This window comes from Scyliorhinus torazame, chromosome 3 (genome assembly GCF_047496885.1).
Source record: "Scyliorhinus torazame isolate Kashiwa2021f chromosome 3, sScyTor2.1, whole genome shotgun sequence".
Taxonomy (NCBI): Eukaryota; Metazoa; Chordata; class Chondrichthyes; order Carcharhiniformes; family Scyliorhinidae; genus Scyliorhinus; species Scyliorhinus torazame.
In genome coordinates, this window is record NC_092709.1 from 322987978 (window position 1) to 323015404 (window position 27427).

Here is a 27427-nt window from a genome sequence, read left to right on the forward strand (position 1 = left end):
AAAGAAATAAAATGGCCACAGTTGTAACCCTGGCAACAGTCACTGCTTTTCGGATACTGCTGGATTACATAGTTTTCCTTATGAACAATTTTACAATAGAACATTAATAGATCAACAAGGGGCACTCAATGCCAGTAATTATCTGAGTTTAGCATTTTTTTCACAATGCATTAGTCAGCTGTAAACCTGTACAAAAGCTGTAGAAATAAACAATACAGTAACTGCCTGGCCTCCTGAACAGTTTGCTACGCATTTTTTCACTTCACCGAATGAAGGAAATGACTTGAATCCCTGCATTAAGTAAATGGGAAATTGAATTAAATAATAATAGATCATGGGCTGGATTCTCTGAGCCTCTGCGACGGAATCGCGTTCGGCGCGGGGGCGGAGAATGGGCGTTCGCACGGAAATCGTGCCTGGCGCTGCTGAAGCCATTCTCCGGTCCCCGGAGAATCGCTCGGGAATGCGGTTAGGCGGCCATTGACAGAGGCCCCCCCCGGCGATTCTCCACGCACAACTGGCCGAGTTCCTGACGGCGTGGTTCTAACCACATATCAGGGGCGGGATTCTCCACCCCCACGCCGAAGTGGCCGCGCCGTCATGAACGCCGTCGAGGTTCACGACGGCGCGAAACGGCCCCGGTCCCGACCGATTCAGGCCCTGACAAGGAGCCAGTATCGGGGCCGCGTCATCTACCCACGCCAGGCCTTGTCGCCCGCGTAAAAGCGGCGCCACATAGATGACGCGGCCGGCGCCGCATAACGGACGTCATCCGCGCATGCGTGGTTGTTCTGTCCAAATCCGCCCCGCAAGAAGATGGGGGACGGATCTTGCGGGGCGGCGGAAGGAAGGAGGTCCTCCTTCAGAGAGGACGGCCCGACGATCGGTGGGCACCGATCGCGGGCCACCCCACATTTAAGGTACCCCCCGGTGCAGGATCCCCCCTCGCATCCCCACAGGCCGACCCCCAGCGTTCACGCACCGCCCACGACTGTAGAGACCAGGTTTGGACGGCGCTGGGGGGAAGCCGCCGTTTTGGCCTGGCCGCTCGGCCCATCCGGGCCTCAGAATAGCGGGGGTGCCGGAGAATCGCCATTTTCGGTGTCTCCGGCGATTCTCCGGCCTGCGGCCCGCGAAACTCGACCGGGCCGTTCCCGCCACTTGGGAGAATCGCCGGAGGGCGTCGGACCGGCGTCCCCGGAAAATTTGGCGGCCCAGGCAATTCTCCCAACCGGCGTGGGAGTGGAGAATCGCGCTCCAGCTGTCGGGAACCTCGGGTGGCGGCTGCAGACTCAGTCCGCGGCCACCTTGGGGGGACGGGGGGATCAAGTACCGGGGGGGCGATCGGGTGGGTAATATGGAGCAGCGCGGGGCCGATCATTGGGACCTTCTTTCCTGGTCCAGGTCGGCTGGCTGAGTCCGCCATGTCGCACGGGGCAGAACAATGTCAGCCTTTTGACAAATGCACGAACTAGCAGCATGACCTTATTGCATCCAGTAACAGCAACCTGGAATTACTACTGGGGGCACTATTGGCAGAATACACTGGACATTGTGCAGGTTTATTCACGCTGATGTGTCCGTGCAAATTGATTACTGTAAGCCCGAATATTCTATCAGCACAATCACACCACAATGTGCCACTGGAAAAGCCAATGATGGCTCAAGGCATTGGGTGGGGTAGGATAATGGGTGAAGCTGGAAATCACAAAAGACACTGGGCTGACTTCTCCGCTGTCAGGATTCTCCGTTTTGCCGGCAGACAGGGGGTTTCCCGACGGCATGAGGCTGCCCCACAATGGAAAACCCCATTGACCAGCCGGCGAAACCTGCCCACTTTCTTTTCTGTTCTGCAAGGCTTGTTGCTATGATTGACTATTATCTTCAATTATCTCATTACTACAGCAGAGCACGACATATCTGTGAGACTTTAATTAACTGTGGGTCAAAGGGTAAAGGGCCTGTTACCTGATTGAATTTAAACTGAATTTAAAGTCAATGCAGCAGCAGGAAAAACAAAGGGCAGCACGATAGCACAGTGGTTAGCACAGTTGCTTCACAGCTCCAGGGTCCCAAGTTCAATTCCTGGCTTGGGTCACTGTCTGTGCGGAGTCTGCACGTTCTCCCTGTGTCTGCGTGGGTATCCTCCGGGTGCTCCGGTTTCCTCCCGCTGTCCAAAGATGTGCAAGTTAGGTGGATTGGCCATGCTAAATTGCCCTTAGAGTCCAAAAAGGATGGGTGGACTTACTGGGTTATGGGGATAGGGTGGAGGTGTGGGCTTAGTTAGGGTGCAGACTTGATGGGCTGAATGGCCTCCTTCTGCACTGTAAATTCAATGAAAAAAATTGTGTCTGTGTGTCTTCAATAGGTGACTACTGTCAGTCATTCATATCACCACTGGTGTCCATGTGCCCAAGAATATAAGCGCAATGTAATGGGCACCTTCAAGTGGTCTTAAATGTCAAAAACTCACCATTGCATTTGAGGGACATAGATAGACCATTGGGTGATGACTGCTTTGGTCAAAGAAACTTTTAAACAAGTGTAAAAGATTGCAGATACTCCAGTGTAAAGTGGCCATAGGCGAAACTCACTTAAGCTTAAAGTTCTGTGAGCTTTAGTGCAGTTTCATTTAATTCCGGCCAGATTCAGCTTTGGGCACGATCGTACGGCCTTGTCTTGCCTGACTTGGTGACACGACGGGGCTGTTAATTCTCGCGAGAGGCCTCTCACGGGATTTGCGATGCTCAGGACGCATCGCGAGATCTAACAAGATCTTGCGTGATGTTGCGATCTGGATCTTGCCCTCACTGGGCATGATCCAGATTTGCCTATTTAAGTGAGCAGTTAGCATCTCTTAACTATGTTTGCACCGGTATCCTAAGGCCCAAGATCCAAAGTCCGTGCCTGGGAGACCTTGACATCGCGTGGTTTAGCACTTGTTTCCACAAACGTGGACCAGGCATAACGGAACTTGAGGGGGTCTCCCAGGTGAACAGAGGCCATCTGGTGGTTGGACTCTGCGAAGAGTGGTATCCTGGCACTCCTGATGCCACACGGTCACCTTGGCATTGCCAGCCTGGCACCTTGGCCCTGGCACCCTGATTGATTGAAATGCACTTAGTGATTGGAATGCACTTACCTCTCTTTGATGTGGTTGATATTTGTAAACATTGGGGATTCATTCACCTTCCTTCACTCACCCATGAAGGAAGGTGAATTAATCAAGGCTGCAGCTGTTTTCTGGAAATTGTCAATCACAATCCACTACTAGAAATTAATGAATAGCTTGCAGTTAATGGACCTGAGGGGTTTAAGCACAGGTCACAGCTGTTCTCTTTCCAGCAATGGATATGTGGTGCTTCCAGGCAAGAGTCTGGCCAGTTTCTGTCACTGCCTCTGTTTAGACTGCTCCCTAGCTTCCAGGCAGGGGTCTATTGGGGTCCTGCTAGTTAGGGGGATCCTGTGGGGTTTTCCCAAAGTCAGGGGACTCCTGAGGAGGGGGGGTGCTCTAGTTAAGTGTCCCTTTGGGGGGGGTTCCTATAGTTAGGGGGTCCCTTGGAGCCTCCCTATTAAGGGTATTCCTGTGGGAGGTCCCTCTAGTTCAGGGATCCCTGGGGGGGTCTCCCTGTTAAGGGGGTCTCTGGGACAGGTGTGGGGTGCTATGGGGAAGGGATGTGGTAGAGGAGGAGTGACAGGTTGTGCACTGTGGCGGGCGGGGGGTGGTGAGGGTGGCCCTCAGATGGACTCTTGAGGCAACTCTCTCAAGGAGTTACCCCCACGGCCTATCACCAGGGCCACTATGTCAGGCTCACGTTTGGTGAGACCTGTAGTAATCCCCGCCCACATGATTCCCGGCCCAGAGGCTGGAGAATAGTATGCCGGGCCCGCTAAATGATGCAAATGGGCCATTAGGACCCATTTGCATTGACTTACACCTCCCGGGAGTGCAAACCCTGATCCCGCCACCAGCGGGTTGGACGAGGGCATTGCTGTCAGATTGGTGCCCGCCGATTCCGATTTTTCAATTCTCCACCGCATTGGGGACCTGCTACTAGCGGTGGGTGGTGGAGAAAACAGGCCACTAGGTTTCAGGCACTATTACTCACATTAATAAAGACAATGGCCAGTAATGTGAATTCTATGCCTCAAGCCAGAATGACAACTTTATATAAATAATGTACACCAATTGTTAATGCCAATAGATTATTTTGGGGAATCAAGGGCTTTGGGCATGAGGTGGGAAAGTGGAATTGATGTAGAAATTTGGATATGATCTTATTGAATGGTGGAACAGGCTCAAGAACCCACATGGCCCACTCTTTCTCCGACTTCTGTTGTTCTTAGAAAAGGCAATTACTGTGCTTGCTCTGGCTGGATTACTGAGCTTTTCTGAAACTTGTCCTCTGTGAGATGAATGAAAGGAGTATTGCCACAGCTATGTTTGGATTGGCTGGTCTTCTGCCAACAAGGTCAGGCTATACAGAATTGCTTGCACTTAGCCACTCTTTTGATCGGCAGTCACATAGCTCTATCAGTAATCAGGATCCTTCGTAACGTTTTATGAACAAGAATGGAAAATACCCTGATAATTAGTTACATTCCACCGGAACAAATAGGGCAGGGTCGTTCCTGGATTTCCCAAATGACCGGGAAAAAGAAAAGCAAACCTGGCTCGATCTCGGCTCTTGCCCAGGTATTTAAAAAAAAGGTCTCGTCAGCAACTTTTGCTTTTCACATCCTACAACATGTGGTCAAAATTTCTTGCCACAAATAATTTCTAATTGTTTGTGAATGTGAATACGCTCATCTGATATTAATTCCTTTGGCTTGAGGTATATATTTAACATGAAGCTGGGCATCGACCCGCAAAAGACTGTACCAGCCTCGGTATTGCTTTTTTAACCTACCCCAGGCTACAGTCTGGCAGGACTGTTTGCATCAGGGTATAAAATAGATTTGGACTGGAAGATGGAGGCGAAGTTGTGCCCTTGTCTGGCTTGCAGATAAAGCAGAAATTACCTGCATGGAATTATAGGGGCTCTTTGGAAATAGTGTTTACTGCACACAGTGTGAGACACAAGCAATATTCTCTTTGAATGCATCTGCCTTCCTCGAGGATGCAACTCCATGATTGCCTTAAAAATAACACATATGTCAACACCCTTCGCAATTGCAGTTTGTGTAAAGAGGCAGTTTCATTTTACTGTGCAGATCTTCAGTCCTAACTTCAGCAAATAAAACAACCTTCTATTTTTAATATATGCTATTACTCGCAAGGCTCCCAATGATGGTATTTCAGTATATTAGGATTCAAGTGAATTCATTTTCCTGGTCTCTCAGACTAACTATTGCAAACTGAGAAGTATGAGAGTTATGCTCCGAACATAATGTTAACTTAGTTATTGTATCACAGGTGATTGGAAAATTAACCAGAGGCAACACGAGCAAACTTTATTTTACTCGGCCAGTTGTTCTGACCGGGAGTGCAGTCGTTGAAATGGTGATGAAAGCAGATTAAATTGTAACTTTCGAAAGGGAATTGCATAAATACTTGAGGGAAAGTCATTACTGGGCTACTGCGAAAATGCAGGGAGTGGGACTAATCGGATAATCAAACAGCTGGCTACAAGAATAATGGGCCGTATGGCCATAAGAAAAAGGACCAGGAGCCGGCCATTCGGCCCCTCGAGCCTTCCCGGCCATTCACTCGGATCATGGTTGGTCCGACATTCCTCACGTCTGCTTTCCCGCCCTTTCCCTGTGTCCCTTGATTCCCTTCCTGATCAAGAATCTACCTATCTCAGCCTTAAATATGCACAAGGCCTCTTTTCCCACAGCTCTCTGTGGTAAGGAGTTCCAAAGACTCACCACCCTCTGAGAGAAGAAATTCCTTCTCATCTCAGTCTTAAATTGGCTCACCTTTATTCTGAGACTATGCCCTCTGGTCGTCGACCCCCCATGAGGGGAAACATCCTCTCAGCATTAACCCTGCTAAGCTCCTCAAGAATCCTATATTTTTCAATTAGATCACCACTCATTTTTCTAAATTCCAATGGGCAGCACAGTAGCACAGTGGGTAGCACAGTTGCTTCACAGCTCCAAGGGTCCCAGGTTCGATTCCTGGCTTGAGTCACTCTCTGTGCGGAGTCTGCACGTTCTCCCCATGTCTGCGTGGGTTTCCTCCGCGTGAACCGGTTTCCTCCCACAGTCAAAGATGTGCAGGTTAGGAGGATTGGCCATGCTAAATTGCTCTTAGTGTCCAAACAAAAGGTTGGGTTGGGTTACAGGGATAGGGTGGAGGTGTGGGCTTGGATAGGGTGCTCTTTCCAATGGCCTGTGCAGACTCGATGGGCCAAATGGCCTCCTTCTGCACTGTAAATTCGATGATTCTATGATTCAATGAGTAGAGTCCTATCCTGTTTACCTCTTACTCATAAGACAATCCATCCATACTGGTGATCATCCAATGAAACTTCTCTGAACCGCCTCCAATGAAATAAAGGGTCCAAAACTGCTCACTTTACTCCAGATGTGGGACACTTTTTTTCCACCCTGTTACCCCTGGCGCCAACCTCAAAGCACCAGGAGCATTGCAAGAGAAGCCTAAAACGGGCTTCATGCCAGGCACTGAACCAAGCACAAGTCACCTGACTCACGGTGCCCACCTCAATCTGGATCATGCCCTCGCTGTTAGGCTCGTTTAAATATGCGTGGCCGGTTTGAGGCTGCGGTCTCCTAACTCCCGAGAATCCCCAGCTGTACATGTATCTTCCACCGTAAAGACTGATGCAAAATATCTGTTTAACCTTTCTGCCATTTCCATGTTCTCCATAACGATCTCCACAGATTCATTTTCTCAGTTGCCGAATGACCTCCTTCTGTGCTGTATCATATGGTGATGAAAATTCATTAAAAATCCTGTTAGCGTTAATGATGACTGTTTCCACATCATTAGCCTTGGAAACAAAGTGGGAAAAATGGACTTCTGTTCAGCTGTTTAGTTTATGTGTGCTGGGAGCGGCCCCAACATGCCATGCCGTAGCACTTGGAATTCATTTTTACCTGAATCGGGTTTTCCGTAGCATTCAATGACACACTGAGGTCCGCAGTGCAACTGAGACAGGTGCAACCTAATCTCTCTGACAGGTCTCGCACCTCTGAGATCAGAACACCCTTCTTAAAGAACACTCCGATCTCTAACAGCTGCTGAACCTCCTCCCAGATCGCTGGCAGGGCACCCCATCCCACCCTAATCGCTGGCAAGGCTCCGCCACCTCAGGCTCATCCTTCAGCACCCCCCCTCAGTAATCCCCTTCAGCCATCCCCTTCCCAGTACCCCCCAACCCACAGAGTGCTCCATAAATCCCCCCAGACCACCCCTTCAGCTCCCCCCTCTTTCAGGCCCTGCGCATTGGGAGTTCCAACCTTGCACTTTGCAGTCCGAGGGGAGGCAAGGCAGTAGGTATCCTCCCACAAATTTCCGCTAGGGTGCCCGGGTTGGTCCTTCATGCGAGATGGGGGTCAGGAAGGTGTTTGCTGGGCTGGAGGGGCTCAGGTCAGGGGTCTTTCCTGGGGTGGGGCTCGTTTGGCAGCTCTCCCCATCTGCAGCCTTTAAACCCTTTAAACAGTCAGTCAGTTTGTGAAAGTTAAAGTTTTCTCATAATAAAGTGATGGTGATCCCATCTGTACCCCTGAATCCTCTCAATAATTTGTCAGTATGCAAAGTTTAAAGATCTGTGAGACGAAGATAAAAGTAATTCCTTAAAGAAGTGGAAACCTTTGAAGTTGTTTTCACACAACATGGGCTGGTTTAGCACAGGGCCAAATAGCTGGCTTTTAAAGCAGACCACGGCAGGCCAGCAGCACGGTTCAATTCCTGCCAGCCTCCCCGAACAGGCGCCGGAATGTGGCGACTAGGGGCTTTTCACAGTAACTTCATTTGAAGCCTACTTGTGACAATAAGCGATTTTCATTTCACATTCAATTTCACTGCCCTTTAAAGTAAAGAAGTCTGTGTGTATACCTCGAAGGTGGAAAGCTTTGATCTAATTCATTTACATTCTCTAAATCATGGAATCATATAATCTCTACATTGAGGAAGGGGGCTATTTGGCCCATTGAGTCTGCACCAACCCTCTGAAAGAGCACCCTAACCTAGGCCCTCTTTCCCGTCCCAACCCCGTAACCTTTGGCACCAAGGGGCAATTTAGCATGGCCAATCCACCTAATCTGCACATCTTTGGTATGTGGGAGGAAACCAGATCACCTGGAAGAAACCCACGCAGACACGAGGAGAAGGTTCAAACACCACACAGGCAGTTACCCAAGGATGGAATTAATCCCGGGTCCCTGGTGCTGTGAGACAGCAGTGCTAACCACTGTGCCAAATTGCCACTAGGGATCTGCTGCACTTTCTAGGAAGCATTTGAGAACAAAAAAGCAGCTCAAAATCTGGCGTTCAGAAAATAGCTGCCACCCTAAGTTAATAGATCCCTGCAGAGCTATAAAAATATACAATCTGAATCTCCCCATTGAAACTGCCTCGATCTGTCAGTCAGAAAGCTTTTAGGAGAATGTAAACAATGGAGATCAAAGCTTTCAGCCTTCGAGGCATGCTAAAGAGAGGCATGTTGCCAAAGCCTTTCATCTCGTGCTCATCAAGACAAACACAAGAATGCCAAATTTCAAATACCACCACAGTTTTTACAGAAGAAATGAGCCCTGATTGATTGGCAAGTTGACTTAATTAGTCTTTGAATTGATCAAGCTATCTTCCACTTGCAGGTGGGTAGCTATCCCACATCCAATTCCTGAAAATGGCTGGGGAATAGTAGTGTGCCTAGAAACCTGCCTGCTGTTCAAGGGCACAAAATTACACATTTGCCTTTGTTCTGACCCCTATCTGTCTCTGAAAATGCTGTCCATCACATTGTGGTGATATGTCTTCCATATGACGTCCATCCACTGACTCCATCTATACCTCCCGCTGCCTGGGCAAAGCGGGCAGTATAATCAAAGATCCCTCCCACCCGGCTCACTCACTCTTCCAACTTCTTCCATCGGGCAGGAGATACAAAAGTCTAAGAACACGCACAAACAGATTGAAAAACAGCTTCTTTCCCGCTGTTACCAGACTCCTAAACGACCGTCTTATGGACTGACCTGATTAATACTGCACTCCTGTATGCTTCACCCGATGCCGGTGTCTATGTATTTACATTGTGTACTTTGTGTTGCCCTATTATGTATTTTCTTTTTATTTTATTTTATTTTCATGTGCTTAATGATCTGTTTGAGCTGCTCGCAGAAAAATACTTTTCACTGTACCTCGGTACACGTGACAATAAACAAATCCAATCTAATCCAACATGCTGGACTGCATAGAATGAACATTGATATAACCATGTAAAAATGTTGAGCAATATGCAGCAGACTAACAAAGAGGAATTCCCCATGCATTGCTGGATACAACTGACAATGTTTTCTAAGTTTATACAATTCTGGGCCAATTCGCCAGGTTTCCATTCACGTTTGGATGGGTGACAGTAACAAAATAAAAATAACTCAACTCTGATAATGAGGTTGGTCCTTTCATAAATTAAATGTCACTCTCTTCAAACATATTTCTAAATGAAACGTATTATCTCTTTCAGACTGGCAGGAAAGAAAAAGGGGACCCACTCAACGCTGCCATTGAAAAAATGACAAAGAAAACAAGGGATCTGCGGCGACAGGTAAATTATTTGCTATCTTGTAGTCGTTCAATAATTATATTTTGGAGACTTCGTTTTTGCATAGAATTAGGCTAAGTACTAGCTAATTTCAAATGTCATTTGTGTTGATGAGGGTTAATGACTATCATGCCATCCTCTTCCATCTCCTGCTTAAGAAAAAGATTGCATTCCTCCTTGTAACACCACATATCTCTTGTAGGGCTGTGAAACTTCTTTAAATTATTCTTGCACAATGTTTATATTCCAGAGAGATCGAGCTGTTTGAACCACCTGGGTTTTGGACAGGGCAGGAGCACTGTCATTTAACCTCGGTGATCTGGCTGTAGACAAACAGGATTAATGTCTCCACTGCACCAAAATCTCACTGATTTTAACAGTAATTGGCACTGAATCACCGTCTCACTCACAGAAGTCATAAGGATCACAAGCATGGGAATTGAAAAGTCACAATGATTTGTGCAAAGGCACACTGTCAGATAAAATAGAGGAAGATTTGCCCTGCCATATGCAACCTGGGAGTTCCTGGAGCCAGGCAGGAAAAGTCGATAAATGATTATTCCGCAATGTTCTCATCACCACTGAAATATGCTTTTAAAGCTGCACTGGAAGCAGATTAGGAGAAATAGTCTTTTCTAAGCACTTTGTTTGAATCCTTTCAATAAAGTATTTGCTCTTCCTAATGAAAAATGAAATGAAAATCGCTGATTGTCACAAGTAGGCTTCAAATGAAGTTACTATGAAAAGCCCTTAGTTACCACATTCCGGCACCTGTTCGGGGAGGCTGGTACAGGAAGAGGTATTTCTGAAGGATTTACCGCTTGACATTCTGACCACGTGACATTTCAATGTGAATTCTCCACCTCCCCAGCGGTGTGTTCCTCGGCGGCGCATTGGCGTGGACAGGGGGATCCTCCGTTCCCTCTGCTGGCCAATGGGATTTCCTATTGTTGCCACCCCACGCCGCTGAGAAACCCGTGAGCAGGGCTGCACTGCCAGCAGAACGGAGAGTGCCGCCAGTGGTGCATTCACCCATCTCTGATCATATGACTTCTCTCAACGTTTGTTGCATAAAGATTGCATCGCCTGTGGTTGAACGTTTTGGTTTGTGGGTTGACGTTAGCAGGTGTTGTACGAGATGTTGCAGAAACCAACAGACCACCCAGGAATAGGCAAAGTGGGAAATCAAGGTCAGGGAAGAGGGGAAAGGCAGAACGGCCCTCTTGCCAACCCAGCATCTCCCTATTTCCGATATCCTTATTTCAGACCTAGGATATCAGAGACCCAACTTGCCTCCCATTTAATAGCCATGCGTCAAAATTGGGACGCATCAGGTTAACAAATCAAGTGCTGATTGTGTTGATGTCTGATTCACACTTCCAAGGTAGAGCCTGCAGAAACCAGAATGTGCAGCCAAATGTTGGCAGTCACATGAATCGAAAGGAGAATTGGAAGAATAGAGATTGCTATCTAAACCTTCGATCCACATACGTCACCTACAGCCCTATAGTAACAATTGTACACTGTTGGTGATTGAAACTTTCTGAAAGTCACCTCACAGAGTGGGATGTACAATGACAGGAAATTTATATCCCTGATCCCCTGGGTTGCTGGGAGGAGGCTTAGATTTTGGGAACTCCTGCTCTTTCTGGGAGGGTTGGAAACTCTCTCCCTCTCACAGCACAGAAATATCTCTAATTTAAAGATAACCAGGGTTCATTTGGTGGGGTTCTATGGACATTTCTTATGACTCTATTTGCAGGTTTCCAAAACCTCAGGAATCTATTTGCCCTGGGCAGCTGTGGTTTCCAAGATTTTGGGGAGATTTTTAAAAACAATTTCGGGGAACGTGGGTGTCACTGGCTAGGCCAGCACTTTTTCTCGCCCATTCCGAAGTGCCCTTGAAGTCATGAAGACCTGCTTTCTAATCGTGGAAGTGAGGTGGAAGTGAAGTGAGGTGAGGTTTCCCCCCTCCCTCCCCCAACCACCACCCCTCTGCCAGTGCGGGGAATCCCTATAGTGGGATTCCCATTTCACCAGCCCAGTCGGGACCTGATGTTGAACAGTAGGTCGAAATGCCAAATGAGATGAGCACACCTCCCTCGAAAATGGGGGGAAATGAATGGCACAAAGGGTGGTGGAAGAGGCGAGAAAAACTACGAAGACTGGTTCTATCTATTGGGGCTGGTTTAGCACAGTGGGCTAAGACAGCTGGCTTGTAATGCAGAACAAGACCAGCAGCACGGGTTCAATTCCTGTTCCAGCCTCCCCAAACAGGCGCCGGAATGTGGCGGCTAGGGGCTTTTCACAGTAACTTCATTGAAGCCTACTTGTGATAATAAGCGATTATTATTATTATTATTGACATTGTTTGCATATTCAGGTTTAGCTTTCTTGTACAGAGTGCCAAGAAAGATTCCATGGCATCACAAGGATGACCTGAGAAATCCCTCTCCTGAGTTTCTCATAGACGCTTCAGATGCATTTGGGGCAGCACGGTAGCATTGTGGATAGCACAATTGCTTCACAGCTCCAGGGTCCCAGGTTCGATTCCGGCTTGGGTCACTGTCTGTGTGGAGTCTGCACATCCTCCCCGTGTGTGCGTGGGTTTCCTCCGGGTGCTCCGGTTTCCTCCCACAGTCCAAAGATGTGCAGGTTAGATGGGTTGGCCATGATAAATTGTCCTTAGTGTCCAAAACTGCCCCTAGTGTTGGGTGGGGTTACTGGGTTATGGGGCTAGGGTGGGAGTGTGGGCTTGGGTGGGGTGCTCTTTCCAAGAGCTGGTGCAGACTCGATAGGCCGAATGGCCTCCTTCTGCACTGTAAATTCTATGATAATTCGATGATAAATTAAATGCTTTCATATGTGTGTGTAAGTATTTGTAAACAATAGTGTGTTTGTGTGTGTGTAAGTGTTTGTGTGTATCTGTGTGTGTACATGTGCATGGTTTCACTAAATATACTTTGTTAAGCTAACGGGAGAGCACCATGTACCTTGGCAAATAGACATTTTTATCGTCTTTGTACCAATAAATGGGCTGCTATTCTAAGGCAGCAATGGTAGTCTTTGGAAAAATAAGATTGAAATATGCTCTGCTTCAACTTATCCTAGTTAAAGTTTAATTTTTGTTTCGATGCGTAGGTGGAATGACAGTCTGTGAAAACACTCTCCTGATTGGGACCATTTCATTCAGTCTAGTTAAACAGTCAAATCTCGAGCTTTACATTCCTTTCAATGTCCCAGTTAAAGACCACTTGAGTGCAGACCAATCACACTTAATGATGTGATTATGAATCTCAGAAGCTGGTTGCTGACAAAAGCCTGCCCTGATGTTAAATAATGTGCTTAGCTGCAACAGATGTTAAATAGTATTTCTGATGTATGTCTTAACACTTGATGTAATTTGAATGTCAATTCATTAAGACACACTGTAAATGTCTTATTGATTCTTTTGATATTAACAACTCAAAGTGTTTCAAAAGGAAATAGAAAATTTATCATCTCACATCATTTTTGGAACCACAGTTTGATTATAGTGGATCAGACTTTTCATGTAAGTTGACAGCTAATCGGTAGTTGCTTGTAGCTCACCCAGGTGTATTTAGCCACACACGCACATTCCAATTCGCATCAATTTCTGGTACGTTTGTGCACTAGTCGACTGTCACTGTATTCAGGCTGGACAACTGAAATCTCTACAGCCTTTGACTCAATCTTCCCTGCATTTCAGTGGAAGAAAGCACATCTGCATGACCTAAACGTATTTCTACTCATACCATGTGATATTTCCAGAAGCTTTTATATTTAAGAGTGCACGGTATTGTCCTATCGTTTAACCTCCTGCAGCTGTGCCCCTTTTTTGATTGGTTCTCTTCTGGCCTTTTTGCCAACTCGAGGCAAATTCTGAAGTATGATTTAAGGCACCTCCCTTCCCAGGGTCTTATTCTCTAGAAATTGCTAATGTATCTGCTGTGTGCAAAGTCATCAAATTCAGGGTGGCTCAGGCTAAGAGCTACTACAGCCAGATATTGTATTCTCAGGGTAGTTATGAAACAGTCAATTCAAATGGCTCAATGGGCAAGCAAGACAATAAAGTGCTTTGAGTTACCGCACATACCTTTCTTTCCAAAGTCACAGTCCAAGGTAAAATTATTCAAATTCTAGCCACAGTAAGCTGTGTTTCTGTTAATTAACAAATTGACCAGAATCTACTTCCTCATCTCTCAACCTCATGAGCCAAAAACTGAACACTTTGGAGCATAACTGCAGCTCATTTTAAACTGATCAGAATTAAGTGTGAGCTTAATTTTTGGAGGGAATTTTGACGATGAGGCTGTGGCTGGAGAGTGGTATTGAGCCCGACTTATTTAATCAGTAGAATCACTGATACACTTCCCTGTACCAAGTTAGAAGCAAGGGATCAGCAGAATTTCCGAGATGTTAGATACAATCTCTGTGCAAGATCAGGATAAGCTCTGAGGAAGTTCAGGCAACACTTGTCAAGAGAAAAATGGAAAGTGCCTCACATGCAAAGTCTGGGTTGCACGTGATTGACTCATGTATGTTGATGTATGTAAAACGGTAACAACTAATAAGGAAATTGCAAGTAGCATCTAAATGAAAATACAAACCAGAGAAGGAAGTTCAATTTATGGAGTCATTGAGGTGAATTTTATGGCAGGACTAATTGCCCATCAGCCGCACACAGCCAAAACGTCTGTCGGCACCCATCGACAAGACATCCGTCTGTCTCACAGTGATAATATGCTGGGCTGGCCTTTATTAGCTGAGATTTGGGACTTCTGTCACTCAGACACACAAAGTTCTGCCCTGGAGAGCTGCCAGCCAATCCGATTGGTGGGAAGCTCTGAATAGTCGCAGCAGTGCCAGGCATGAGTAGTGGTCACTGCTGGGACAACAGGCAGTCACCGAAGACCCAAGTTTCATGGATCCTGGAGCTCAGGCAAATCCATGTGGGGGAATTTGAAAACAAGAATGAGAATTTTAAAATCAAGACATTGCTTGACCTGGAGCCAATGTAGGCCAGTCAGCATGAGATGAGCGAAGAACATGACTTTCTGTGAGTTAAGACAAGGGCAGCGGAGTTTTGAATTCGATAAAGATCCTTTTCTGGGCCCACTACTGATAAGGCACGCAGCATGCCTATTTGAAGTAGTAGGTCCAAGGCTTGCTACAACTTGAACCTCAGGCATAATTTTAATAATTTAGCTTGGCTTTGCCTCCAGAGGCAGTTTGCCACTTATTTACAAGCTAATTTAGGCGAATTGCATGAGTTCAGCAGTGCTCCTTGAGTAACTCAGTAAAATGGAAATGGGATTGATAATATCCAGAAACATCCCTGTAATGTCTAGAGGAGCAACCTGGTTCATCCTGGTTTCACAGGGAAGTTTATTTGGATCATAAAATTATAGAATGGTTACAGCACAAAACGAGGCCATTTATCCCAGGCTGGGTCTCTGTCAGTGCAGCTCAGTTAGTCACACTTACCAACAATTTTCCTATATTCCTGCATTCCTTTCTCTTCAGGAGTTTATCTAATTCTCTTTCAGAAACCACACTTGTGGCTCCACTATACTCTCAGGTGTTACATTCTAGCTCCTTACCAGAAGCTGGTTCAGCACAGTGAGCTAAATAGCTGGCTTGTCAAGCAGACCAAGGCCAGAAGCGCAGGTTCAATTCCCGTACCAGCCTTCCTGAACAGTGCCGGAATGTGGCGACTAGGGGCTTTTCACAGTAACTTCATTTGAAGCCTACTTGTGACAATAAGCGATTTTCACTTTCATTTTCATCTCATTAACCACTCGCTAAGTTAAAAATTATTTTCCTCATGTCACTGTTGATTTTGAAATGATCTCTTTTTTTTCAAATTTTCTTCCAAAAATTAGTATTAGTTGGCAGCTGTATATTAATGCCAGGAAATGCACGGTGGCACAGTGGAGGCAGCATGGTGGCACAGTGGAGGCAGCACGGTGGCACAGTGGAGGCAGCACGGTGGCACAGTGGAGGCAGCACGGTGGCACAGTGGAGGCAGCACAGTGGCACAGTGGATAGCACTGCTGCCTCATGCGCCAAGGTCCCGGGTTCGATCCCGGCTCTTGGTCATTGTCCTTGTGGAGTTTGCATATTCTCCCCGTGTTTGTGTGGGTTTCGCTCCCACAACCCAAAGATGTATAGGGTAGGTGGATTGGCCACGCTAAATTGCCCCTTAATTGGAAAAAATGAATTGGGTATGCAACATTTAAAAAAAAAATTAATGCCAGGAAAATCTGAGCAGGTCAGGTCCGATGCCTGTTGAATCCCAATTTCAGGAAAAGGTCCTAAACCTGGACCTGTTTCCTGATTAACACAAGAATGTGCCTAATTAATGCTCCCTTTTGGTGCCTGAAATGCCTGACAACGTGCCCAACTTAATATAGGGTGGAAACTATTCCAGGCGTTAATGGGGCATGGAAAACAACCAAACCTATGGCCCTTTTGCTGACAATTTCCACCCAGAAAACAAACAGCAGACCCAATTTGTGCCGCATATTTTTAAAAGCAATATGCTAAAATCAAAAACTGTAGATATTAAAAATCATGAACAAAGGGATAAAGGGTACCGGGAATGCATGCTCGTAAGGGTGGGGTGTTCTGATACCCCCCCGCCTTTGCGGTGGCGGAGGTGGCTTGCCATAGGCTGGTGGTGGGATCAACCAGTCCCACTTCTTGTGGTGTTGGGTGCTCTGGTGCACAGATGAGCCAACACAGTTGTATGTGGTACAACTCTATTTTATTTTAACTCTTATAATACAGTTCGTTCTGGATACTCTGCACGTGCTGTCTCCCTGAGTGTGTTTGGTGGCAGATGTGTCCTGGTCCTCCTCTGCAGCTAATACTGACCACCGGGGGTCGTGTCTGTGCTTTTATATCTTTCTGTCATTGGTTGTGGTGTTGTGTGTTCTGATTTGTCTGTTGGTGTGTCTATCATGATGTGTGTGTTTGAATATCATGACATCCCCCCTTTTTACAAAGATATGTGCCTTCGTGAGTGCATCTAGAGTGTGTGTGTGTGTGTTGTGTACAGCGTGTGTATATGACGTAACTATTTACATGGGGCGATGTCGGGTGCGTCACACTAACAAGGTTGTACCATAACAAAACATGGATGCGAGAAAAAAAACTTGAACAGTGGTCCGGTCAGACGATATCTGGAACAATAAACAACAACAGGTTATAATACAGAAGTGTTTGACTTTTTGAACGTATGAACAGCGTTATAAGTCCAGTCTAATGGGTGACCGCCTCAAGAATGGGCTGGTCCTCAAGCCGGTTCAGCTGTGGAGATTTGTGGTCACACTGGTTCACCTTGGACTGTTGGAGGTGATGCTGTTGCCGAAGTCTCTACTTTACCATTTGTTGTACTTCGTGCAGTGCTTGGTTTTTCATTCGTGCAAATATAACATTCAACATCTTTGTTATTGTTGCCTTGGCTGTGGTTTGGTTCTGGTGGCGATGGAAGGGGCATGATCCGTGGCATCTCCACGAAGTCATCCTTGGGAACCAGTGGAGGATCCGGCGTGTGCGTACGGTTCAGTTGCGAGCGTGGAAGGCGGCGCAAAGCTCGCTGATTGCGCCTACGCACCAATCCATCCGCCCTGCATGCCAGGAACAAGGTGGAGTCTGTTTTCTTTTTATGTTTGTGGTGGACGGCATCTTGTAGCCGATGGGTCGTTGCCATCGAAGTAGCACCATCACTAATATCATGCAAGGCGATGACGGTGCCAGATGTGGAAGTTGGCCGAGACCGTGCACGCTGGTTCCGGCCACCTGCTGTGGGTTTTAAATTCGTTATCTGGCTATTCGATGTCGGTGTCCTCAGGATTCTTGCTCCAATGTTCTGCTCATTTATCAGTGGAGTGTGTATAGGTTCAATGCAATTAATGTTCCCCTCAAGGTTTGAAGAGTCATTACTGACTAACTGCTGGTCTCCGAAGTTGGGAATATGCGGCGTTGTGTTGAAGGGAGACATTTGTCCCTGCTGTAGATATGATTCAGGTTGTGTTATTTCCATTACCTGAGGATCAATGTCTTGTCCATTTTCTCGATCCGTACTAAAACACTGGCAATTCTCAGTCTGCTCCTTGCAAGTTAAACATTCAATTAATTTCTTTAGCAAATCCTCAGCATCCTTCTGTGGCCATGCAGCATTATTAATCTCTGTTCGGCTATAATGATCCTGAAGGTCAGCGCATAAACCTTTTTTCTTCGGGCTTGGACGAGGCGATTCCTTTGGCTTGTCTTCAGTTGGGCTTGAACAGTCTTCAGCGCTGTGCCCTTCATTGTAGCATGAGAGACCATCATGGTCATGCTGCTGTGTAGTGGAGCATGGTAGGCTGTTATAGCCTTCTTGCTGTTCACGTGAGCATGGCAGACTTGCATCATCTGCCGCTGGTTGGTCAGGAGAGGTTGCTAGACCCTCATGGTCTTGTTCCTGCAAGGACTGCACATTGGAGTCTTGCGTTGCTTCTATCGTGGAGGCTGTCCACGAGCTCTCTGTGGAGGCTTGTGACACTGGAGTCACTTCTTGTTCGTGCAAGGACTGCGCTCTGGAGTCTTGCGTTGCTTCTATCGTGGAGGCTGTCCACGAGCTCTCTGTGGAGGCTTGTGACACTGGAGTCACTTCTTGTTCGTGCAAGGACTGCGCTCTGGAGTCTTGCGTTGCTTCTATCGTGGAGGCTGTCCACGAGCTCTCTGTGGAGGCTTGTGACACTGGAGTCACTTCTTGTCCGTGCAAGGACTGCGCTCTGGAGTCTTGCATTTCTGCAATTGTGGAGTCTGTCCACGAGCTTGCTGTGGAAGCTTGTGACACTGGAGTCACTTCTGGTTCGTGCGAGGACTGCACTCTGGAGTCTTGCATGTCTTCTTTCATAGAGTCGGGAACGTTGAGCGGGACGTGGACCACGCTCTGTGTGGCAGCAGGGCGCTCTCCGTGTGCTTGCACCGCTCCCTGTCTGTTAATGTCAGGCTGCAGCATCATCCGGTACTGATAAGTTGGAACGTCATATCTGCTGGATTGAAGATCCTCAAATCCGAAAAATGAATCCGCATCTGCGTCGGATTCAATGTGGGGGCCGCCAATGTGCAACACGAAAGGTTCGTCCGAGTCATAGTCGTATAGGACCATGGAGCTATCATTGGGCTTGCGAGGTACGGAAACACTGTAAAGATCGTCATCGAAGTATTCGAGGTCGGAATCATCGGCTTGTGCGTAGGTAACTGCTTGTCGGAGGGTTCTTCGGAGGTCAAATTCATCTCCTGGGTCAATTTGCGGCACTGTGCTGTCATTCCAGGTGAGGGAAGGTTGTTTTACAGCTTTAACAGATTTTTGTTTTTTTGATTTGGGACGTTTCCCTTTTAAATTGGATTTGGGACGTTTCCCCTTTAAATTGGTGCAGTCTGGGGCCTCTAACATCCTGACGCTCGGTATGTAGCACGTAGGAAGCGACTGCGCATGCTCAGATCGCTGTTCCTTTACCGATGGCCGTTTTCTTGACTGCGCATGCGCAGCATTTCGCGCATGCGCAAACGAAACTTCCGGTTCTGCGCACTGCTCGCGCAACTGTGCTAGCGTTATACCTTTAGCAAGATGGCCGCCGACCTCGACCCAGCCCTCTCTCAGGCCCGGGATTTCGGCCTCTGGGAATTCGGGCTCCGGGATCCCAGTCACGAGGTGAGTACTGCAGCTTTTCTTACCTTTATTTGCCGATTGGATTGCGTTTTCTTCACAGTACTTGGAGAATTTGTCCAGGACTGCCTGGTAATCGTACCTTTGCTGCCTCCTGAAGAACCTGAACCTTGTGAATATTTCTCTTGCCCTTGCACCGGCGATAGTGAGGAGAAATTCAATTTTTTCGCTATCATCCAGGTCTTGGAGTTCAGCTGCCACCAGGAACAATTCGAACATTTGCCGGAATCGCCGCCAGTTTTCGCGGAGGTCGCCGTGGCACTGGAGCGGCTGCGGAACCGGGAGCTCTATCATTTTGCCTGGGCACTGCTGGTTGTCTGTGTACACTGAGGTATGCCGGCAGGTATCGATCCACTCCTGTACCATGTGGTGTTGGGTGCTCTGGTGCACAGATGAGCCAACACAGTTGTATGTGGTACAACTCTATTTTATTTTAACTCTTATAATACAGTTCGTTCTGGATACTCTGCACGTGCTGTCTCCCTGAGTGTGTTTGGTGGCAGATGTGTCCTGGTCCTCCTCTGCAGCTAATACTGACCACCGGGGGTCGTGTCTGTGCTTTTATATCTTTCTGTCATTGGTTGTGGTGTTGTGTGTTCTGATTTGTCTGTTGGTGTGTCTATCATGATGTGTGTGTTTGAATATCATGACACTTCTGTCAACTGAATTTCCAAGTTTTAGCACCCTCCGCTGCCAGGGAACCCGCCGAGGTAGGGGGTCGCCATCGGTGGGATCGGAAGTTGCCCCTGGCGAGGAAGGCCGGGAAATCCCACTCTCAGCGCCTGAAAAAAGAGATCCTTGATACCGTTCAATAAAACATTTTTTTCTTCCACTAAATATCTTGTTTACCGTTTGCAAGCTGAGTCATATTGACATGATGGTCATTTCCCACAGATAAGACCTAATTAATGATAATTACTCATGTTGAAAGAGGGGTTCTTCACTTGGAAACAATAGCTCGTTACATCAATACATTTGCAGTGTATTTACTGCAGCTGTTTTGTACTTTTATTGTCTTCACAATATGTTCCACAGCAAACTGGCAGTAGCTTTCAGACAGCTCCAACTAGCAGGGATCATAATAAAAATAAGAATGGTTAGGTACTCGCTGAACTGAATGATGAGGGGAATCAGATTACCTCAGTGGTGCAATAACTTGACCAACACTAAGGGCAGCACGGTAGCATAGTGGTTAGCACAATTGTTTCACAGCTCCATGGTCCCAGGTTCGATTCCCAGCTTGGGTCACTGTCTGTGCGGACAGTCTGCACGTTCTCCCCGTGTGTGCGTGGGTTTCCTCCGGGTGCTCCGGTTTCCTCCCACAGTCCAAAGGTGTGCAGGTTAGGTGGATTGGCCATGCTAAATTGCCCTTGTGTCCAAAATTGCCCTTAGTGTTGGGTGGGGTTACTGGGTTATGGGGATAGGGTGGAGGTGTAGGCTTGGGTAGGGTGCTCTTTCCAAGAGGCGGTGCAGACTCGATGGGCCGAATGGCCTCCTTCTGCACTGTAAATTCTATCCTATTAACACAACAAACTCCCATTGAAAATCTGTGGGCCAAATTTTTGTAGAGATGGAAGGGCTCCACGGTTTAGCCAAAATGACGTCAGAGCCCTGAATCTGAAGCCTGACCCCTGTATCTGGCACCCACTATTTTCACTGGACAGGGTGGGGGGTAGTGGAAGCAATATATATTTTTTATAAGTTCAATTCATGTAGGCAGCAACATTTTTCATATTACAGCTGCCTGCACTCAGACGCAATTTCTATCACCAAAGGTTCTGAAATCCAACTCATAGGATTTACAAATTTGAGGAAAAGGTTTAAATATAACTGAATTCTATGGAGAGATCAGCTACTCCTTTTGAGAGGTCAAGGACCCTTTTGGGACTTTCAACGCTCAATGTAAATGAGTGTAAAAGGTGGATGAGGTCTATGGCATTGTCCTGCTGTCAAGTTATGGAAATTCATGCTCTTTAAATTGAAAAAAAAGAGACAGCCTGCTGTGTCTCTCAATTGGAAAATATCTGTACTTCAGCAGCTGGTTGTTGACAAAAGCCTGAGGGCTATCATAATATTAGAACTCTTGACTGCTTCGACAACTTGTCATTATCACAGTGGGGATCTGTCAGTTCACAATTTGATTGATGTTTCCAAGAAGTTATTAAAGGATTAGCTGCCTTTGATGTGGGACTATGAATACAAATTAATGATTTATAAAGGATTAGGCACATGAAGGGATTAGGTACTTGAACAGGTTTTGAATTTATTGAATGGGGGTTATATCAATTGGTGGTTTTTCCAATATACTGAAGTGGGTATAGGTACTTAGAGCTTTATTTTATTTGATGTTAGGATGAGGTATGCCGGTGGTGGACACTGGTGAATTGGCATAAGAGCAAAAGGTGATGGTGGGCACGGGATGGAATTAGTTGGTAGGAAGTTGGCATAGCGGATATAAGTGGCTATGGGAATGAGTTGGATGCATGGGTTAGCTTGAGTTAGCACTAAGTTGGCAAGGAGAATATGGGGGATATGGGGCATGGATAGAGGGCATGGGTTGCAGTAGAGGGTATGAGGAGCTATGTGGGTAAGTAGAAAGGCAATGATTGGCTTGCAGGGTATCAGGCCATTGAGGGTTGGGGGGAGCCATGAGATGGCATGAATGGAGTGTGTGCAGGATGAGGGGGTGTGAGCAGTAAGAGCTATCAGACTCAACTACTTTTGTTACAACTGGGACACTTGCAATGTGTGTGTAATGAGTCGATGGAGTAGATATAAATGCTCCCGAAGAGCAGATACGGTCTGTTTAAGTGTCATGATCTGAAGTTTTAAAAATTCTTCTGCTTTTTGAACTTGAATAAAAACACAGGCTTATGTTGTCAATGTGAGTTTCCATTGAAGACTTTGTTGATATTTTCCTAAGTGCTGATATTATGTATTATGAATGCTTTGTTGAGTTTCAAAAGCTACAATTATCTCAGCATGGCGTTCTTAAGTTTAAATAGGCTATTAAAGGATTAGCTGTCTCTGATGTGGATACTGTAGAAAATATGCTGTTTTTACAATAGCTTCACCACTTGAGAATTTGCTTGAAAGGTTTTCATTAATAGCATTTTTTTCACTCTCAAGTCCATACGAATGTGAAATGTATTAGCTTGTTAGAATTGTTTTCATCTCCACATGGCGCCTGAAGTCTTCCCTAGATGGGTACTGGGTGAGTGACTGGGGAGGTGTCATGTGGTGTATGAGGGGGCATGGAAGTTGCATGGGAAGAATGAGGTGACATGGGGTACATGTGGTGGCATGGGGGGACGAGTGGGAGTGAGGGGTGAGGGCCAAAGGACAGAACAGTTTCCAAAGAAAACTGGACAATGTCCCATAGAACTGATGCAAGCCTGCTTCAGCACTCAGCCGCCTGGTGGTCTACAATCTGCTTTTGGGGTCGGTGGGCCCAACACTATCCCACCCTCTCCTCCCCAGGCTGAATATTGAGTAACATAGCCCTTGAAACTGAGACAGATTGCCAAGTTGAAAATGTTCCTTACTTGAGGTACGTCTTTCCTGGTTCCTTGTCTTTGAGAAACGCATGCAAACCTGCCTCCTGAATTATGCTCCTTGTTTTGGAATCTCAAGGACCATTAAAGATGGGTGATAAATACTGCCGTCGTCAGCAATGCTCACATCCCAGGAAGGAATGAAAAAAATATGTCCACTAGAAAACCATTTACACCTTCCTCCAAGTAGCAATATAATTGCACATTATCAAAAAAATAGACACATGCTCAAATGGTGTGTGTCCTAAGGTAATTATATACAACTGCAGTTCTGATCCCAGAAGACCACCAGATGGCATCAGCATCACAGCTGTGTGGCTTGTTGATGGTCCTGAGACAACTGGGGCCAAACAAGGAGACCATTTTATTTTAGGAACTGTATGTGATTACAAATTGCTAATGGTCCCTCTTGGGTGAGAAATGTACCTTTCAGCCAATTAGATAAGTACCATGGCTACTCTGTACTTACCACAGAACCAACTTTGGTGGGACAAAAGAAGGGTTGATATGTGGATTAGGTTTGGGAAACAGCAAGCATGATCAGAATGCTAACTGTGCAGTGAATTGTAATAGAGCGAACTGGTGGATTTGAGTGAATCCGAAATCACTGTTTGAGTAAGAGGTTGATTCCAGCTGTTTTGTTAATGGCAGCGTTTAATATATCCCGGATGGAGCAAGCAACTGAACTTGATCTGCTAAAAGTTCGGTTCAAGTCATGCTCCTTGATTTTATAACATATTAAGTGTCCAAGATTAGGAAATATATATCAGATTTGTGATATTAATTTACTCAAAGATCTGGGTGTTTTTTTTTAACTTGTCTGGTTCAGTGCATTCTGAGTACAATATTTGAAAGATTAGTCCTCCTGCGTGCTTAGCATTCCACATCAACACTGTTTTTTTATACTTATGCTGCATCTTTGTATGAAGGAGGATGATTAGAAATAATTCTGCAGTTTGATATTTTGAAATTTTCATCCACTGTTTGATTTACTGTATTCTATAATCTTGAATGTGGTGTTTTGCATCATTAACAGTTATTTGACATTATCTGGGCTTTTGAATAAAGTGCTTCCATAGTGAAGAGGTGCCTATTATCACTTCAAAGGCCTTGGCTGATATTTGTCAATATGAAAATGAAATGAAATGAAATGAAAATTGCTTATTGTCACAAGTAGGCACACCAGTTTTGCCAAAACACATATCTACTGACAGTATCAGTGAAAGGAATGGGGGAACGTTTGTACTGTGTGACACAGGTGGGCTGGACCTTGGCCGCCAAGGCAGGTGGTTGGAAAGGGGACATTTTCCAACTTGCCGGACGTGAGTTGGTAAAATGTTTCCTGACTTTCGCTCCGGGCTTGGGGGTGAGATGAAGTCAACCCTGGAAGCAGAAAGTGGGAGGAGATGGGGACGAGCAAGTTCTTAAAGCTTTGCGGAATCTTCCTGACGCCTCAAACATCTGCCCGGACTCTGCTTTTGCTTAATCTGATCTGGTGTGCCTCTCGAAGAGGAACCTAACCAACTGAGAAGAAGTAATTTTTTAAACCCTAAGGTGGACTACGTGCACAATCCCTGTCCATTTGAATTCTCTTCCTGCACCTAGTAGTGCACTAAGGCAGACTTTTGGGTGTTTCCATAGTTGGTTATTCCTGGAACCAGTCACTGGTCTGTCACCAGAGGCACCACTCCACATCAAGTGCACCTGGGCAGGAGCCTTTCCTGCTCTTAATGTCAGCCGTTGGTGTTTTGGAAGGATTTTCAAGTTGACACTCAACATGTTTGACCACATTATAAACACACCTTTCTTGGCTATCAAGTCCTGGGGTGGGTCCAAACCCGGAGCTTCTGTTTCAAGGTAGGAATCCTACCCACTGTGCCACAAGACCTCCATGATCCCAATAGTCCATATAAAAGTGATTTAAATATGAAAGGACTTGACATAGTAGACAGAAAATAGCTCTTTGAACAAGGGGAATTAAAAAAAAAAATTACAACGTCAGTTAAAAGCTATCCTCGGAAGATATTCTTGAAAAACAGGATTACAAGAATATGGACCTGACCTTAGATTGCAAATTCAATTTAGGTATTTCAAAGAGTGAAAATGTTCTTACTTCCCAAGTAAATGTATAAGATATATGGAGCGAAGCAGAGAACTTGTAATAAAACGATACGCCTGTAGTAGCTAACATAATGGATCTGACTCAGTGGGCCAAATGGCCTAGCATTGTTCCCATGGTCTAATATCATTAATGAACTCAAATATTATATCCCATTTACTTTAACTGTTAAAACTGCGCTTTCACATCATGTTGCACCAAGATATTGTGAAATAAATCATAGCTTTGAAAATATTTTATCCACACACATTCTGCAGTTCTTTGGCTTTCAATAGATATCAATTGACATTAATTTCATTAAATATGCACGGTTCCAATCCACTCTAATGGGTTGGCCCACTGAAGGACAGGGGAGGGAATCTATGAGTGGAGCCAGAGGAAATGGGCAAGGTACTAAATGAGTACTTTGCATCAGTATTCACCAAAGAGAAGGAATTGGTGGATGTTGAGTCTGGAGAAGGGTGTGTAGATAGTCTGGGTCACATTGAGATCCAAAAAGACGAGGTGTTGGGAGTCTTGAAAAATATTAAGGTGGATAAGTACCCAGGGCCTGATGGGATCTATCCCAGAATACTGAAGGAGGCAAGAGAAGAAATTGCTGAGGACTGGACAGAAATCTTTCGATCCTCACTGTCTCCAGGTGATGTCCCGGAGGACTGGAGAATAGCCAATGTTGTTCCTTTGTTCAAGAAGGGTAGCAAGGATAATCCAGGGAACTACAGGCTGGTGAGCCTTACGTCAGTGGTAGTGAAACTAATGGGGAGAATTCTTCAAGACAGGATCTACTCCCATTTGGAAGCAAGTGGACGTATTAGCGAGAAGCAGCACGGTTTTCTGAAGGGGAGGCCGTGTCTCACTAACTTGATAGAGTTTTTCGAGGAGGTGACAAAGATGATTGATGCAGGTAGGGCAGTGGATGTTGTCTATATGGACTTCAGTAAGTCTTTGACAAAGTCCCTCATGGCAGATTGGTACAAAAGGTAAAGTCACACGGGATCAGAGATGAGGTGGCAAGATGGATACAGAACTGGTTAGGTTATAGAAGGCTGAGAGTAGCAATGGAAGTGTGCTTTTATGATTGGAGGGCTGTGCTAGTGGTGTTCCACAGGGATCAGTGCTGGGACCTTTGCTGTTCGTAGTATCTATAAATGATTTGGAGGAAAATGTAACTGGTCTGATTAGTAATACAATGGACGACACGAAGGTTGGTGGAATTGTGGATAGCGATGAGGACTGTCAGAGGATACAGCAGGATTTAGATTGTTTGGAGACTTGGGCGGAGAGATGGCAGATGGAGTTTAATCCAGACAAATATGAGGTAATGCATTTTGGAAGGTCTAATACAGGTAGGGAATATACAGTGAATGGTAGAACCCTCAAGAGTATTGACAGTCAGAGAGATCTAGGTGTACAGGTCCACAGGTCACTGAAAGTGGCAACACAGGTGGAAAAGGTAGTCAAGAAGGCATCCGGCATGCTTGCCTTCATTGGCCAGGGCATTGAGTATAAAAATTGGCAAGTCCTGTTGCAGCTGTATAGAACCTTAGATAGGCAACACTTGGAGTATAGTGTTCAATTCTGGTCGCCACACTACCAGAACGATGTGGGGGCTTTGGAGAGGGTGCAGAAGAGATTTACTAGGATGTTGCCTGGTATGGAGGGCATTAGCTATGAGGAGAGGTTGAATAAACTTGGTTTGTTCTCACTGGAACGTCAGACATTGAGGGGCGACTTAATAGAGGTTTACAAAATTATGAGGGGCACAGACAGAGTGGACAGTCAGAGGCTTTTCCCCAGAGTAGAGGGGTCAATTACTAGGGGGCATAGGTTTAAGATGCGAGGGGCAAGGTTTAGAGGAGATGTACGAGGCATGTTTTTTACACAGAGGGTAGTGGGTGCCTGGAACTCGCTGCCGGAGGAGGTGGTGGAAGCAGGGACGATAGTGACATTTAAGGGGCGTCTTTACAAATCCATGAATAGGATGGGAATAGAGGGATACGGACCCCGGAAGTGTAGGAGATTTTAGTTTAGACGGGCAGCATGGTCGGCACGGGCTTGGAGGGCTGAAGGGCCTGTTCCTGTGCTGTACTTTTCTTTGTTATTTCTAATAAGTTTGTAATTTTGTAAAAAATCTTTTCCGTTTGTTATGTAATTGGTAAAATTATATACATGGAGTTTTAAACGAGTGTGGACTATAAAGTACTGTTGGTAAATGTCTTTTGCATTGCAACCAAAGCATTTATAGGGCGTATCGCAATATAGCAATTTCACATCT

The 27427-nt window shown here is 46.0% G+C and overlaps 1 protein-coding gene across 2 annotated transcripts in view; it reads left to right on the forward strand.

Annotated features, from left to right (window-relative positions):
- The window catches only part of ctnna2 (catenin (cadherin-associated protein), alpha 2), a 1959617-nt gene that overhangs the window by 1052501 nt on the left and 879689 nt on the right, over nucleotides 1-27427 (forward strand). For both annotated transcript variants that reach the window (XM_072497636.1, XM_072497638.1), the window contains one exon: nucleotides 9657-9737. In XM_072497636.1, the coding sequence (XP_072353737.1) occupies nucleotides 9657-9737 (81 nt within the window). The remainder of the gene's footprint in view (nucleotides 1-9656; nucleotides 9738-27427) is intronic.